The sequence below is a fragment of the Strigops habroptila genome, chromosome 3 (genome assembly GCF_004027225.2).
Source record: "Strigops habroptila isolate Jane chromosome 3, bStrHab1.2.pri, whole genome shotgun sequence".
In the NCBI taxonomy this organism is placed as follows: domain Eukaryota; kingdom Metazoa; phylum Chordata; class Aves; order Psittaciformes; family Psittacidae; genus Strigops; species Strigops habroptila.
Window position 1 is genome coordinate 62,323,158 of NC_044279.2, and position 15,559 is coordinate 62,338,716.

General features: G+C 39.1%; 1 protein-coding gene across 1 annotated transcript in view; it reads right to left on the bottom strand.

Annotated features, from left to right (window-relative positions):
* The window catches only part of PIK3C2G (phosphatidylinositol-4-phosphate 3-kinase catalytic subunit type 2 gamma), a 205,220-nt gene that overhangs the window by 50,595 nt on the left and 139,066 nt on the right, over positions 1-15,559 (bottom strand). Inside the window, exons 27-28 of the mRNA XM_030480440.1 lie at positions 6,561-6,717; positions 2,580-2,689 (exon numbers count right to left, since the gene is read on the bottom strand). Of these exons, the coding sequence (XP_030336300.1) occupies positions 2,580-2,689; positions 6,561-6,717 (267 nt within the window). The remainder of the gene's footprint in view (positions 1-2,579; positions 2,690-6,560; positions 6,718-15,559) is intronic.

Here is a 15,559-nt window from a genome sequence, read left to right on the forward strand (position 1 = left end):
AAATTAGGAAAAAAAAAGCTCAAAGAGAAATTAGATCCGTGGAAATTCATGAGCTAATGATAAGAGACTTTCTTCTTGAAAATTAGCATATATAATACAAACATACACTATGAGTATTAAAGAATAAAATATGCTCTCTAGCAATATCTGATTTTTCTAAGTGATGTAATAATCTCTGTGGACAGTAACAAATCTACACCTCAGCCTTTCAAAGGAAATTGGAACAATAGCTCTGGAGTTCACAAAAACCATTTTAGCCAAAAGTACAGTTTCAAATAATAACAGAGCCTACAGCACTGTACAGATCTGCGCTATGATACTAGCTTTGTTAGTAAGCAGGACTTGAGTGGCATTTCCACTCTGAAGACCTTCATTTCCTTAACACCAACCCAAACAAGATATCTAATGGGAAGAAGGACATGCTGGCCTCTGAGTCCTGCGTATAGTCTCTCTGGGCTGAACAGGATTTCCTAACCCTAACATGAACCTCTACCAGGCAACAAAGCACACTGACTCTTCCTACTTCCAAAACAGCATTGAGCAACACCTCCTTCTTAATGCCAACTGTTATTCCACAACCTTTGGCTGAGAAAAACTGCAGGCAAATTCCCACTCTGACATCTCCCATTTCCTCCACCTTAACCTTCAAAACACCACAACAACCTTACCCAACTAGGAGAAAGATCATGGAGCTACAGCTCTGTCCTGAACCCAGCCTTCACCATTAGTCTTCCAGCTCAGCAAGACTGCAGTGATATTAACCCTATCCGTAACCTCAGTCCTACCCAACTGAAAAGCATACTGATCCTTTCCACCTCCAGAATAGCACTGGGCACTAGCTCTGAGCTTTGCATGACGCTAATGCAGTTTTCACTCTGAAGACTCACATTTCCCTGTCTGTTATGTATATACTAGCCTTTTTTCACTAATTAAATGAATTGAGTGTTTTACCCATGAGAGACAGACACAACCACCTAAACTGTTTGACAGAATCAAGACTTTTACAATTTAATTAGAAACTGCATGTTTCGTATTTGAAATGGAAATATAAGTCTCTCATTTGGGAATATGTAAAATTTTAAAGGAAAGGATAAGGTAGGAGTTGACAGTAAATGTGAAGCTGTAATTAAATTTTAAAATAAAACAATCTTGCTATGGGGCAAGAGTGAAAGCATATGAAAGAGAAGGAACTCAGTGCTTTGCTGTGTGTAAAGTAATTGAACAACAGTTTTGCTTGAGAAGTTCCTCTTTCTCTTCAAAAAGTCTTCCTTAAACTCTCTAGGCCTTTGCTCCAGCCTTCTCTGAACTTGCTGCCTTAGTTTCTGATTCTAATACACAAAAAGGAAACATGCAAACAACACAATTCAAATCACCCAAAATCTTCATATAGGCCTCTGTAATAATAATCAGACTGGCTCAGCTGCTCCAGTTCAAGCTTTCATCTCATTCATTGCAACGTGCCCCCTGGCTGTATTGAAGTGTAGGGGGATTGCTCTTGCCTCAGGGCAGTTTGCATGTACAAAGAACAGTGCTGCCTTATAGTAGTCTCCTTTAGGGCTCTGAATTTGAAAGGAGCCCTTCACTCAAAGTCCAATGCTGTGATCTGGGTATGTGCCCTGCACTTGCACCAGAACTGAAGGTCAGAAGAGTCTGGCTTGCTTTGCATGTGTGTCCAGGATGCACGAATTCCTAGACTGTCGTTGGGAAATAATGGTGCTGCACAGGACAGGCTCTGATAGGGAGATTCTTTTCTTGTACTGTGTTTAGAATGGAAAAGTGAGTTTCCAAATCCAGACAGTCTCTACTGGCTCCACCTCGAGCATAATCACATCAACAGTTGGAATTATATGTAATGCATAGGCCTGGCCTGAAACTGATTTCATATACATCATCTGCAGCTTCTCATCAATAATCCACAGTTATTATCACAAACAAGTGAAAAGTTTCATTATCCTAGCACAAATCAAGCTTTGAACACACCTATCTACACACAAAATGCTTTTCTGTGATAGAACTGTTCAGTGCTTAAAAGGAAGAATCAGTATCATTTTGCAGATGGAGAAACTATGGCTAACAGGAAAAGTAACTTGCCTGAGGCAAAACAGGTCAAAAGAACAGAAAAGTGACTAAAAGGCAGGAATTCCAGGTCCTCACTCAGTCCACTAACAAGTTGAACTCTTTTATGCAGTCCAAATCCTGTTGCACGTAGCTGCTGCTTTAAAAGCAGAGAGGAAAGCTGACTATATATAAACCAGGGTGGATCCACCACAAAAGCCAAAGAAATCTCTAGGTGCTAAATAAGTGACTTGTTACAAATGGACCCCAAATGCACAACTGCTTCTTCCAGAAATTTGAGGAGATTGGTTATAATGTGCACAAGGAATGGACTTTCTAAAAGTAAACATGTGAAGACCAATTACCCTTTTGTGTAATTTCACTGATTACAACCTTTTAACATAATAGAAAAACTCCTGTATTTTTTTTGTTTGGGTTTTTTTGTTGATTGGTTTTGTTTTGTTTTGTTTTTTAATTGGGCACCTTTGATTTATGCCTGAAGGACATAAAGTTTCTGGTTTTACCTTGTAAAGTAACTTGTTGCCTGGAGGTCTGAGTCCTGAGGACGGAGGTTATCATACACGTACTTCAGATCCTGAATGCTGTTTAGCTCGGGCAGTCCTGCATGCAGCATCTTAAGGTAAAGAAATATCATTAGCCACTGTTTTACTGAAATTTAAATGGAATGAGGCTAACTCATCTCAGAAATAAAGGTTTTACACCAAAAAACTTTGTGTTCTTGTAAAACACAGTTTTGCTTATTTGAAAAGTGGTTCTGTTGCTAAAGCAATGCCTTCAATACTAAGCTGAATATATTGCACTATAAACCTTCACACTGAGGTACCAGTACTGAGACATGGGCCCAAATCACTGATCCGTTTTAGTAATTTATTTTCTCTTTGGATATCATAATCTCAAAGTGTGCATTGCTAAGCTTCCTTCATAGCCTTCTAATGGTGATAAAGGGAAGGCGACCAAACTCAGCAACCTGAACAATAGTAACCACATTTCTGTTATGCTCACAGTGTTATCATACTCCTAATCCAATTTAATGCAGCATCACCTTCTCATTTGTAACTACTCATTCCACCATCACTGCTCTGGACTCCTCTGCATAGGGATCATAGATTCACTCCCTTTACAGTCAGTGGAGGAGAAAAGATCTTTGAGATGTTGATTCTTAGCAGGAGCCTTGATGTGGGCACTGAGAACTGCCCTCTGGAGAGGGTATCATTCTCCATCCATGAGGGATGGTGCTATTCTAGTTAGTTGGTCAAGATAGGCTTGAAAGACAAATAATGCAAATATTTCCCTTGCAAAGTAACAACACAAGTAGGGTAGACAACTGAGTGCATACAGCTCTCTCCAGGCATTTTAAAATGTCAGCAACAAAAATAACTTTTACTTACTTCAAAACCTACTGATTTTTCTCAACAATCAGAGTAAGATGAGAGTGATGCTTTGTGTGTAATGCAGAAAAAATCACTCCACATTGCTCAGAAGGAAATTTATCTGAATTTGCAGTCACTACTGTGCATTCTTCATTGATATTTATGTCTAGCTCAGACAGAAAGACCCACTGAGTTTTGCAAGTAACAGCAAAGAAAAAAGGAAGCACTGCTTTTATTTTAAGGTTTGGTTGAGAGATAAATAGAGTGAGAGGAAAAGAGATGCGGGGGGGGGGGGGGGCATATTTTCTTTATGCCTTCAAACTTTCTCAATATTTTTAAGTCAAGTTTCAATATTTTGTGTATTTTCTTCCTGGCATTATGAGGAAAATCCTGCTTCATATCATTCCAAATCTATACTACCGTTGGACAGATTGCTGTCTCATAGAGGTCTGGCTAGCAAGGAGCAGAGAGGCAGTAAGCTAAATGAGGTGGATTTAAGTGAGTTGACAGCAAGGATAATAACAACATTCAGCACTTAAGAACACACAGTGCTATTTATCTAAATGACCTCAACCCATTTATAAAAGATAACAACTCCTGTCCCCTTAAAAAAAAAAAAAAAAAAAAAAAAAGAGTTGTTGCATAGGCAAATTAAGCTTCTTGCCCTGCATTGGGCAAGAGGGAACAATATCAGATATGAACATAATCTAAATGATCTGTAGTGCAACTGAAAAAAAAAAAGGTATGGGTTTTAGGTTCTCTGCATTGTAGAAAGTAGAAAACCATTTGCTGAAGCAAAAAACAAGGAGTCTTTGGCTGGGCAATACCTACGCAGTGTTTTGCTGGCTCCAAGGGGGTCCTAAAGGCTTATTATACTGCTTCATCCCTTTTATTCCATATAGCATATGGTTTGTGTTTCCAGTCACCTAGTGGAGGAGGTTTCTGAACACTGTGGCTAGTGATACTAGATGCTAATTAGACAAGACATGGAACAACTGTTCTGAAAACAACTACAGGTCTCCTAGGGCAACACAAATGTCAGTAGATGCCTAAGTTTAAGTGCTTGCATTGCTCCCCTCATTTGGGCACACGCATGTCTTCAGTTATCCCAGACCTTCTTACTCACTGAGTGGAGCTGCCTACACCCTCCTTGGGCTGGGATTCAGAGCTGGTGTATGACACCCAGCCCATCATCCCATGAAAAATTAATAGCAGTGGCATGTACTTTCTATGTATTAAACCTCCAAAACATCTCAGAAAACAGAATGTGGGAGGGGGAAGGAAAGATGTAGACAGTGAGAGGAAACCTTAGGCTGTCCTTGATACAAATAAACAGTGGTTAGCTTATCTTGCCCCTTCATGATAATATCTGATATTCTGCTTGGAAATAAAAGTGGAATTTCTTCACACTTTATTTACTTTTTTATAAATGACCCATGCAACTAAAACATTTTGATACTTACACTTTCTGACCGACACCCCATTTCAAGTGCAGAAACAGACTCACCTTCCAAACATCACTGGCAAAACCAAGGCAAACCTCTCTTGTTCGTTTAATTTCCTTTGATATGAAGTGCTCATCGATGGGGTGTGAGTACACTGCCAGTTATTTTTCAATTATGAAATGCAACACAATTGACTGAACTGCAGCCTGTTGACAAATACTAAAACATATCTGTATGCTGAGTTTTAGCTCAGCACTATTACCTCTCCTCAAAGATCAGCAGAAAGAGAGGAAGATGCAGCATGTCCTGAATATAGACAAACCTGAGTTATATCCAGGCAGTAATAGCTAGTTATTTCAGTGCTCCTGCTGGGGAACATTTTCCTAACCATCTCTCTCTATTATCCCAGAGTAATCTAACATCATTACCTGTGCTGCTTGCAAAAAAGAGACTGCACTTGGGACAAGAAGGTGGGCAGAAAATGTAGCTACATTTGCAGTTTGCAGTTTTAGGCAGCCTCTTCAGAAATGTAGGGATTACTGCTGTAGATGAGAAAGCAGGAGTGCTCCTGAGTATTCCAGAGGCTATTTGACAGTACCTCCTACAACAGCACTCTGCACTGCTTTCAGTGCAAAATTATGCTTTATGATGGGAATGCAGTTTTGCTGCATCTTTGTGACTACTTAGAAGCAGGGTTAAGAGATCTGGGGCAATCTTTCCTGCTTCATATTGGGAAATCACTCACTGTGTCACTGTATGAGAATCCATGGACAAGACAGAAAAAAAGAAGATGAGCAAATTCTTCCCACTGAAGAAGTTGGAAATGATAAAGTAGTATTTACAGAGCAACTTCTTGGCTGTACCCCAACTTCAGCAAGGGTTCTGTTTGTAAGGATGTGTAGACTTTTTCATGCACAGACTAGTCACCTAGGTTTCACATGGGGCCCTGGACATAAGTTTTGGATTAGTATCTTAGCCAAGCAACTTAGCAAATATTAGCTAATTTAATATTCTCATTCTATCCGTGAGTAAACAAATTAACAGAGGCATAAAGCAGTTATGGAATCTGCCACAGCACGTGAATCGGTAGGAATACTCAAGAGATAAAAACTCCTAGAGGTCTGAAAACCCTATACAAAAGGATTTTTAAACTTTTTTCAATATGGGTAGTCATCTTTCTTTCCTGTGTTTGCCATCCCAGAGAAGGTCTGTGGAAATGTGCAAAAAACCATTCTAATGGCATCAGCGTTAGCTGCAGTGCTGCTAGGTACTGTCATATCACCCACTCTGTGAAATACTTAGTTTACTTTGTCTTGCTGTAACCGTGAACAGGATTGGTAAACGGTTTCCTGAAGACCTATTAAAAGGGCTGAGTGAAATTCCTGAATGTGAAACTTGTACCCAGTTTCTTTTGCAGTTTTCTGCTACTTTGTAAGAAGAGGGCATTAATAAATGGAAAAAAACCCCAAGCAGCTTAGCTTTTCTTTTCTCAGAAATTAGTACTGAAATTGGACAGTTTCTTTGCACAGGAAGTACCAGCACTAACATTTCCAGCAGTGCAGCTGGTACCTCTTTAAATCACAGTGTTACTGGAGGCAGCAGAGAAGTGGTAAAAGGGAAGAGGACACCAGAGGAAATTGATTTTTGGTTTCATCCTCAAGCTTCTTACCATCTCCAACAGGTTCAAGAGTAACTGGCTATGTTTCCTGACTATATTATAAGCTCGACAACAAAGCTCCACAAACTCTTGAAAACGGTGTGGGTTTTTTCCACCTTCTGTGATGAAATACTCCATCTCTGATGTGAAGATGAAGGGAGCTCGGTCCCTGGAAAAGAGAACAATTACATGAGAAATTTCACTGAAAATAGCTAATCATGCAAGACAGTTAATGTTTGTAGCTCATTCTTCGCCTTTATTTTTCCAGTATTACCTTCCTTGTTATTTCATCTCTCCCTTCTTCAAAGTGGACAGCTCTGTTGCTGTGCCTGGTGTCACTGACTAATTGGGGCAGATACAGGTTTCACAGCAAGAGCTTCCTAGTGAGAAATCCAACAACTGAACAAGTTTGGAGCTTATATGTTTTCTTCTGGTTCTTCTTTGCTTTTCTTTTTAAACTCTCATTGCTTTAATTTCTTGACTCCAGTCTGAAAGTAAATCTGGAAACAAGTTTTCAAAGAGGATGTGATATAAATATCATCTCCCTACTAGGCAAGAAGTGAATTTAAGAAAAAATCCTACAACTCCACAGTCCAGACACAAAAAAATACAATATATGATGCTATCGTTAAATATACGCATTCTGAAGGACTGTTTCTGACCCAAGTTATAACAGAATAAACTTAAAATACATTGTCTTTTTTTTTGTACAGTTACTGTATTCATCCTACAATAAATGAGGTGCAGAATCTGACAGAATGTCTTGCCTTTTTTTCTTATCACTAGCACGGTTTGTGGCTATGGCATGCTATTGCAGAAGAAAACTGATTAGCGAGGCTTCTGCTAACAATCTATCATTTGATAGTTTCAGAAAGGCCTGATAGACTGCATCCACACAGACAAAACTACTGCAGTGATTTACTCATCACAACTGTCTATACAGAAGCATGTAAACAGATTAGAGGGCTATATTCCAAGGAAATATACACCGCATGTTAACCCTTAATTCTAAATGAACTTGAATAAACTAAATATTCTTGGGAAGCCTGAATACAGAAACAAATTTGAAGATCTCTGTTTTGTGCTAACACCTCAAACATGGGCTGAGTCTGAACCCACTCTGCCTACCGATTCATTCAGAAATGAGACAGAGATGTTTTCCTAGGAGTTTTCCTCATTTTCCCATAAAAACACCTGCCTTGTATTATTACAGAAAGAAAGTCAAGTTGCTGTGAGATTCTAGGCTGCAGCTGGAAATCTTAGTTACAAGAAATGTTCAGGTGGCCTTCACATTCTTATGTTTGGAAAATCTTCCTGAATCACACTGAAGCTAACTTTGAAACCAATGAGCCAATGAGGAAAGGTGTGCTGCTGGACCTTATACTAAGAAACTAGGAAGGAATGGTTGCTGATTTGTAAGTTTTGAAAGGGGGCAGCCTGGGATACAGTGACTACGAGATCATGGAGTTCAGTATCATTTAAGGAGGAAGCAGGGCAATAAGATCGCAACCATGGACTTCATGATAGATAACTTTGGCCTCTTCAGGGACCTTCTAGGAAGAATCCCATGGGAATTGGCCCTAGAAGAAGACCCTGGGAACTACAGGCCAGTCAGTCTCACCTCAATCCCTGGAAAGGTGATGGAATGGCTCATCTTGGAGGCCATCTCCAAGTACATGGAAGACAAGAAAGTGATCAGAAATAGTCAGCATGGATTCACCAAAGGGGAATCATGCTTAACCAACCTGATTGCCTTCTACAATGGGACAATTGGCTGGATAGATGAGGGGAGAGTGGTGGATGTCGTTTACCTGGATGTCAGCAAGGCTTTTGACACTGTCATAGAATCAGAATGGTCTGGGTTGGAAAGGACCTTCAGATCTTCTAGTTCCAATGCCTCTGCCATGGGCAGGGATGCCTCGCACTAGAACATGCCCAAGGCGCTGTCCAGCCTGGCCTTGAACACTGCCAGGGATGGAGCATTCACCACTTCTTTGGGCAACCTATTCCAGTGCCTCACCACCCTCACAGTATAGATCTTCTTCTTTATATCTAATCTGAACTTCCCCTGTTCAAGTTTAAACCCATTACCCCTTGTCCTATCGCCACAGTCCCTGATGAAGAGTCCCTCCCCGGCATCCTTGTAGGCCCCCTTCAGATACTGGAAGGCTGCTATGAGGTCTTCACGCAGCTTCTCTTCTCCAGGCTGAACAGCCACAGCTTTCCTAGCCTGTCTTTGTATGGGAGATGCTCCAGCCCCTTTATTGTCCTGTCTCTCATGGCATACTCATAGGCAAGTTCAGGACGTGCCTGCTGGACAAGTGTCCCCCAAGGGTCAATACTGGGTCCAATATTGTTCAACCTGCTCATCAATGACTTGGATGAAGGGATAGAGTGCCTCCTCAGCAAGTTTGCTACAATACAAAACTGGGATGAGTGGCTGATACCCCAGAGTGCTGTGCTGTCATTTAGAAGGATCTAGACAGGAATAATCCCACATTTCAGTACAGGCTGAGGGCTGCCCTGCTAGAAAGGAGTTCTGCAGAGGAGGACCTGAAGGTCCTGGTGGACAACAAGTTAACCGTGGGCCACCAAAGTGCCCTTGTGGCCCATAAGGCCAATGGTATCCTGGGGCGCATTAGGAAGGGCACTGCCAGCAGGTTGGGGGAGGTAACCCTTCCTCTCTACTCAGCCCTGGTGAGGACTCACCTGGAGTGCTGTATCCAGTCCTGGGCTCCCCAGTACAAGAGAGACATGGAGCTCTTAAATCAAGTCCAGTGAAGGGCTATTAGAATGGGTAAGGGTCTGGAGCATCTCTCATAGGTGGGAAAGCCTGAGGGAGCTGCGCCTGTTCAGCCTAGAGAAGAGAAGGCTCAGAGGGGATCTCATCACTGTATGTAGGTATCTGTAGGTAGGGTGTCAAGAGAATTATAACAGACTCTTCTCAGTGTTGCCAGGCAATAGGACAAGAAGCAATGGGCATACACTAAAACATAAGAAATTCCACCAGAACATGAGGAAGAACTTCTTTACTGTGAGGGTGGCTGAGATTGGACCTCCCATGGGTATCATTCACCTCAAAGCGGCCCAGTGTTGTTGGATTTTTTTTTGTTGTTGTTGTTGTTATATTATACAATTTCAGATTGGTAGAACTAGGAATGATGAAGTTACAGTAGTTCCATAATAGTAGTTCTTTCGTTCCACATTTTTCTGTGTGAGTTCATAGTGTGACAGTTATGTTATACTATGTTAAATAGTTATTGTGTAGTTTTGTGCTGTAGCTCTAAGAGAATTAAAAGCTTGTGTCTATTACTGATTTCAGAGAGCAAGATTTCCCCAGAATCTTCTTTCACTCATTCATCTGTTAGCTTATATTTTGTTTAGCAGTGGTATTTAAAATAGACATTCAGTATTAAATAAATTAATACAATTAGGGCCGTGGAAGTCAATTTGTTGAAGAAAATAAGAAAGACAGAGAGAGAGACAGAAAATCAGCAATGTTAACATTTTCACTAAGCAGTGGATAGAAGTCCAAATTAAATCCTGATTTGAAAGCATTTTAGCATCTCGAGAATATCCAAACCCCAAATCTGCTTCTCACCTGCATTATGTTTTGGGGCTAAAATATTCCAAGTCAACACTATTGTTGTAAAGGTTCCATATTATGCATTTTGTTCAAAATTCGTATTTGATTTCTGATGTCCAACTGCATCAAGAGAGACAATTACACTATAAGAACGCAGCCCTTTCTAAGCTAGTCCAAGTCTCCTGCATTAAGCTACTTGAGCTGAAAACAGATACTGCAATCAGAAATTTCTTTACAGGAAGAAATATGGTGTTAACATTGTTGGTTTGGGCTGTGGGCCAATTTCTACATAATGCAATGACTGCAGTGCTAGTCAGTTCTCTCACTGTTGTTGCTAAAGGATCCATTTGAATGTATAACTGATACTTATATTACTGGCAGATTAATTTTATTTGGAAGATAATTCTAAGTAGTTTCACAAGGTTCTTAAATTTCTAAGGTTATAGACCTGTCCTCCCTTATTAACCTGCAAAATATGATGTAGAAGTTTGCCTTCCCTGATTTTGCTGAAGGTCTTGTGATATCAGAGCCTCTCCTGCAAGGTAACCCCTGCAATCAGTCAGATGCTGAAGCTCTATTCCTGCACATGTCTAAGACAGCTGCTCGTAAGGGGAACACTCTGCAATTGAAATTAAAAATACATACAAAACCAATGTAGTACAGGAGACAAGACCCACTAGAAAGAACAACACAGTCATTTCTCATGATAATATTAAAAAGCCAAGTTTCAGCGGAAGGAGATGCTTACTCACTGAAAAGTACATAAAGGATTCTGAAAACCCAACTGACAGGGCTGAATGTCTGCATATAGATGCAAAATGTTCCTTGCTGCTTTCACAACTCCTTCAGAATGTAAAAACATAAAAAGGAATAATATAAAAACATAGAAGGGGATAGTCTAAAAATTACTCCAGCAAAATTACAAACAGCCAAGTCAAGCCACTGTCCATGCTGAATGGGAAAATTTACATCAGCAAACAATAGAGGATGTTTTAGCCTGCATAAGAAAAAAAGCAACGCATGCGCTGGTGATGTATGAGCATTCTAATTCGTCACACACACACATGGAAATGAACCATACCCTGGTGCACAGCCTTTATTTCTATATTTAAATTAGTACATCTCTAACTGACAGCCTTCTGTAGAACATAGCTAAGATCATATTATATGATGGCATTTATTCAGAAGATATGCAATGCGTCCAAAGGCCTGATAATAACTATGAAAGACATCACCCATTTGAACATACATCTATTACATAGCTTGCTCAGATGAAATTATCTAAAAGATATAAACATGAAATTAAAACATACCTTCAAGACAGATCTAAGCCCTATAGTACTTTATATCCATAGGTTGTTCAAAACCCAAAGTCTGTATTACAGACAACGGGACAAAGAGTGCCTTGGCCTAAAATCTGTATCTATTACAGCTTGCTGCCTCCATCAAATTAATGAAACGACTGGTATTAATTTAACAAAACTAGTATGATGAAGTATTTTCAAGTAAAAGCCTTCTACCGTATCTCTGTAGAAGACCAAGAGCCTTCTTTTTCTTTATGGTGTGCTAAAGAAATACAGAATGGAAGCATTCTTTAATGTCTACTATAGAGTGGTAAAGTTGGGTACCATAATTTGTAGGAAAACAAAAAAAACTTCATTGAGAGAACTGGTGTGGCTCGAATAAACCAAAAATGTACAGTCAATAAGCTTCGCAAAATCATTAAATCTACCTTATCACAGCTCAATCACTCTTTTTGGGTTTTTTTGTTTTCTTTTCCCCCACTAAAGCCCTAGATGAGATTAATGAGCCCTTTGCTTTTATAATAGAAATCAGTCAAAAAGGCAATATCCCTGTTTATGGCAGACTCTGATTGCAGTCCTGCACCTTAAAGACTTATACTTTATTATGGCCGTGACAAAAGACTTTACTCAAGTCATTCAGTGAGAAATAAGGCTAGTTTTATGGTGGGTTTATGCTTTTCCTATTGTGTACTGCTCTAGAGATTTAAGATTTTCACGGGAATGTGTTTTGCAGTTCCTCTGGCGATTAAGGATGTTTGGATGATATGTCATGAGAGGGAGGAAAGAAAGGAAACCTCAGCAACTAAAAAGATCATCATGCAAAAACAAACTTAGACTGGGGTGATGGGAACATTTACTGAGACTTCACTGTAGACTAGAAACACACTGCATTCCTAGAAGACCAATAAGATCATCATGATTTGTTATGAAACACTGATGTAAACTGATTAACAAAGCTTGTAAGGTCAACAATGGTTTTAGTTTTTCCTACTATGAATCTCACAGTACAAAACATTTAAGAATGATACACTGACTTCCTTTTATATTAAGTAAGAAAAGCATATGAGATGATGAACAACAAATGACCTTTACTCTGATCTAATCTAACCTTCCTAATTGTGTAGTTATGGAAAAGTTTAAGTCACACACAGTAATACAATGAGATCAAAATAGTTGTAGTCCAAGTTGTCACATGGACATAGGAGACGGTGCATGAGAAACCATACAGAACTGTTTGCAATTTAGAAATCAGCTGCTCAGCAGCGTTCACCCCCACAGATTCCTTGACTGCTTTAAAACCATTTTGACTGAGTCAAGAGTGACTGATAGCGTTCAGTATGACTACATGGAATTTGGATGTATCCAGTAAAATAGGAAAAGCTTTTAGGGAGCATTTGAATGCTGGCATCCTTTGCTCTGTAGCAAAAGCCAAAAGCTTATTGAAGAACACTCACAAAATAAATTAACACAAGTGCTTATTTCTCTAAGCCAAGTGAAAATATCCAATCACAGTAATCATATATATTTGTAGACACAGAAAAAAAACATGAGCAAGTGTATTGCTTTCATATATTAAAGAATGAAACAGTGAACAACTGCAGAACATGGTTCATCCCAAGCAAGCACAGAAAGAGTCATAAAAAAATCTGCCTGGAAAGGGAACCATAAGAGATACTCCCATCTTTCTGCTTACCAGGACAAGATCAACCATAAACATGCTTATTTAGCCTACTCTCAAAGATTTTTAGTGACAGAGTTCTTCTCCAAACTCCCTATCAAATTTCTGTTCCAGTATCTCCCCTTGCAGTTTTTTTCTTTAATACCTAATTTAACCTTGCTGTACTTTCATCCTATTAATTTTTGTTCTTTCCTAAGGGAACATGAAGATCCCATCTTCTTTACAGCAGCCTCTAATGTATTTGCAGACTTATGATGTCTTTCCTCAATCTCTGTAGACAATTGTTTCAGCCTTTTCTCATAAGTCTTGTTTTCCAGATGTCTGATAGTTTTAATTGCTTTTCTCTGGACTCCTAATTTCTCTGGACTCCTTATCCACATCTTTCTAAAAGTAAAATGTTGAAAATATTCCAGCTGAAGTTTTACCAGTGCTGTGTGAAGCAGAAGGATTGCTTCACATTTCAAGCTTCCCAATTCAATGTTCTATCAACTCACATTCAACTTGTCTGTAGTATTACTCCGAAAAACTACTTATCAATCACTGCTAATCCCAACTTTCACCACAGTCAGAAACTTTACAATAGGCCTCTACTAAAAAATGAACAAACATATTCTCTATCCCATCATACTGGTCACTAATGAAAATATTGAAATCTGTCAGTCCCATCACAAACCTTACGGTATGCCATTTGGTGTATCCTTCCGTCTTGATACTGAAACACAGGTAGGTACTTTCCACAAATGGCTGTAATGGTTTTACCTAGGCGGTGCCTTCTTACCTTATGCTAATGTTATTTTTGAAACTTACAAGAGCTCTACTAAGGCTATGTTAACTTGCATCAAGTTATATGATACTTATTCTTTCTCCCGTATTTCACAAAATTATCCTTTCCTGGAAAAAATGACCATTCAAGAAGATGAATGCTCCAGGAGAACTCTACAGTGCTTATTCTACTGATCACTGTTATAGGAGGTGACAGTCTCTTCAGCAAGCCTAGAATCTAAATGATGCAAATGCATTTTAAGTGACCTCATAATAGAGCAGTAGTTCTGAGCTTTGTATAAAATATAAACACTTGCCGGGCTTGATGGTTAAGTGTTCCCACTGACTTCAGTGACAGTTGCTACCACTTGCGTTTTCACTGGCTTGTATTGCAAATATATGTTCAGATTTGTTTGGATAACTTTTCTGCTTCTATTTCTTGTGGTAAAGAAACCTTGCTAATAGTTCCATGGATACATGTCTGCTCCTGAGAAGTGTAAGCAGGCTCTAGCTGAGACTTTATTCCTCAAATTACCCAGACTTAATATATATCCATCCACATCTACATAACATGACAGTCCAAATTTCAATTGTCAAATAGTAATTACAATGCTATATAAAAAGGAATAGAAGAGAAAGGTGAATTAGGAAATTTGAAACAGCTTTCAAAAAAAAAAACCAACCCAGAATAAGAGAGAAAATTGAAATCGCCGAGGTTTTGACTGGTCATAAGAAAAAAACCCCTTCACTATGAGGATAGTTAGATATTGAAACAGGTTGCCTGACAAGGTTATCCTGGCAGGATATAGCTGGACATAGCCCTGGGTAAACTGGTCTGAATTTAGTGTTGACCTTATTCTATTAGTACTTACACAGAAAGATTCCTGAATGCCCTGAACCACCTTGCCTCAGGTAAACTACATGGCCTGGGCATTCAAAACATGCATTCTTAACAAAATGACCAGGAGTCAAGTCTATACCAGATAACATGGTTTCAACTCTATTTTCTGCCACTTATGCTGCTGTTCGAGGTATCTAGTGCATAAAAAGTATTCTAACTACTAATTTGGAATCTAATTTCTGATTACAATTTTACACACATTATTTTTATATTAACATCTATATTTAGAGGCAGAAACAGCAAACTAAAAGGAATCTCCTTCATTTCTTAGGTAACTGGGGAGAGTTGTTAAACCATTATGGTCTTTATTCATTTAGTTCTTCCTATGTGTATATCAACTTTTCTACTATCATTATTTTTCACTATAAGAGCCTTAATGTTAGCTTTCCAGTGTTGAACATCCCTGCTATTTTGATCAGTAGTAAAAAAAATATTTTACACATTGGACGGACCTATTCTGAAAGATTTATCTGCTTCTGCCAGTAAATGAATTGGCTACATTGAGATTTAATCATGCTTAACGGATATGGTAGAAAACAAGCTATAACCCTTACCTAAGCTAAGGGCTCTGATTCATCATTCTGTTAAGGTGTAGTTTCCCCATGTAAACTGAACCATAGCAACTATTTATTATTCCCCTTTTGCAAAGTGCAAGGGTATGTGACTTAACTAAAATCCCTTTCATTGTGGGCCAACTGAAATCAGTGAATTTGTAAATCATGGAGATTTGATCACAGCTGGTCCCACAGGATTACTATGGTGACAGTATAGCTAACACAA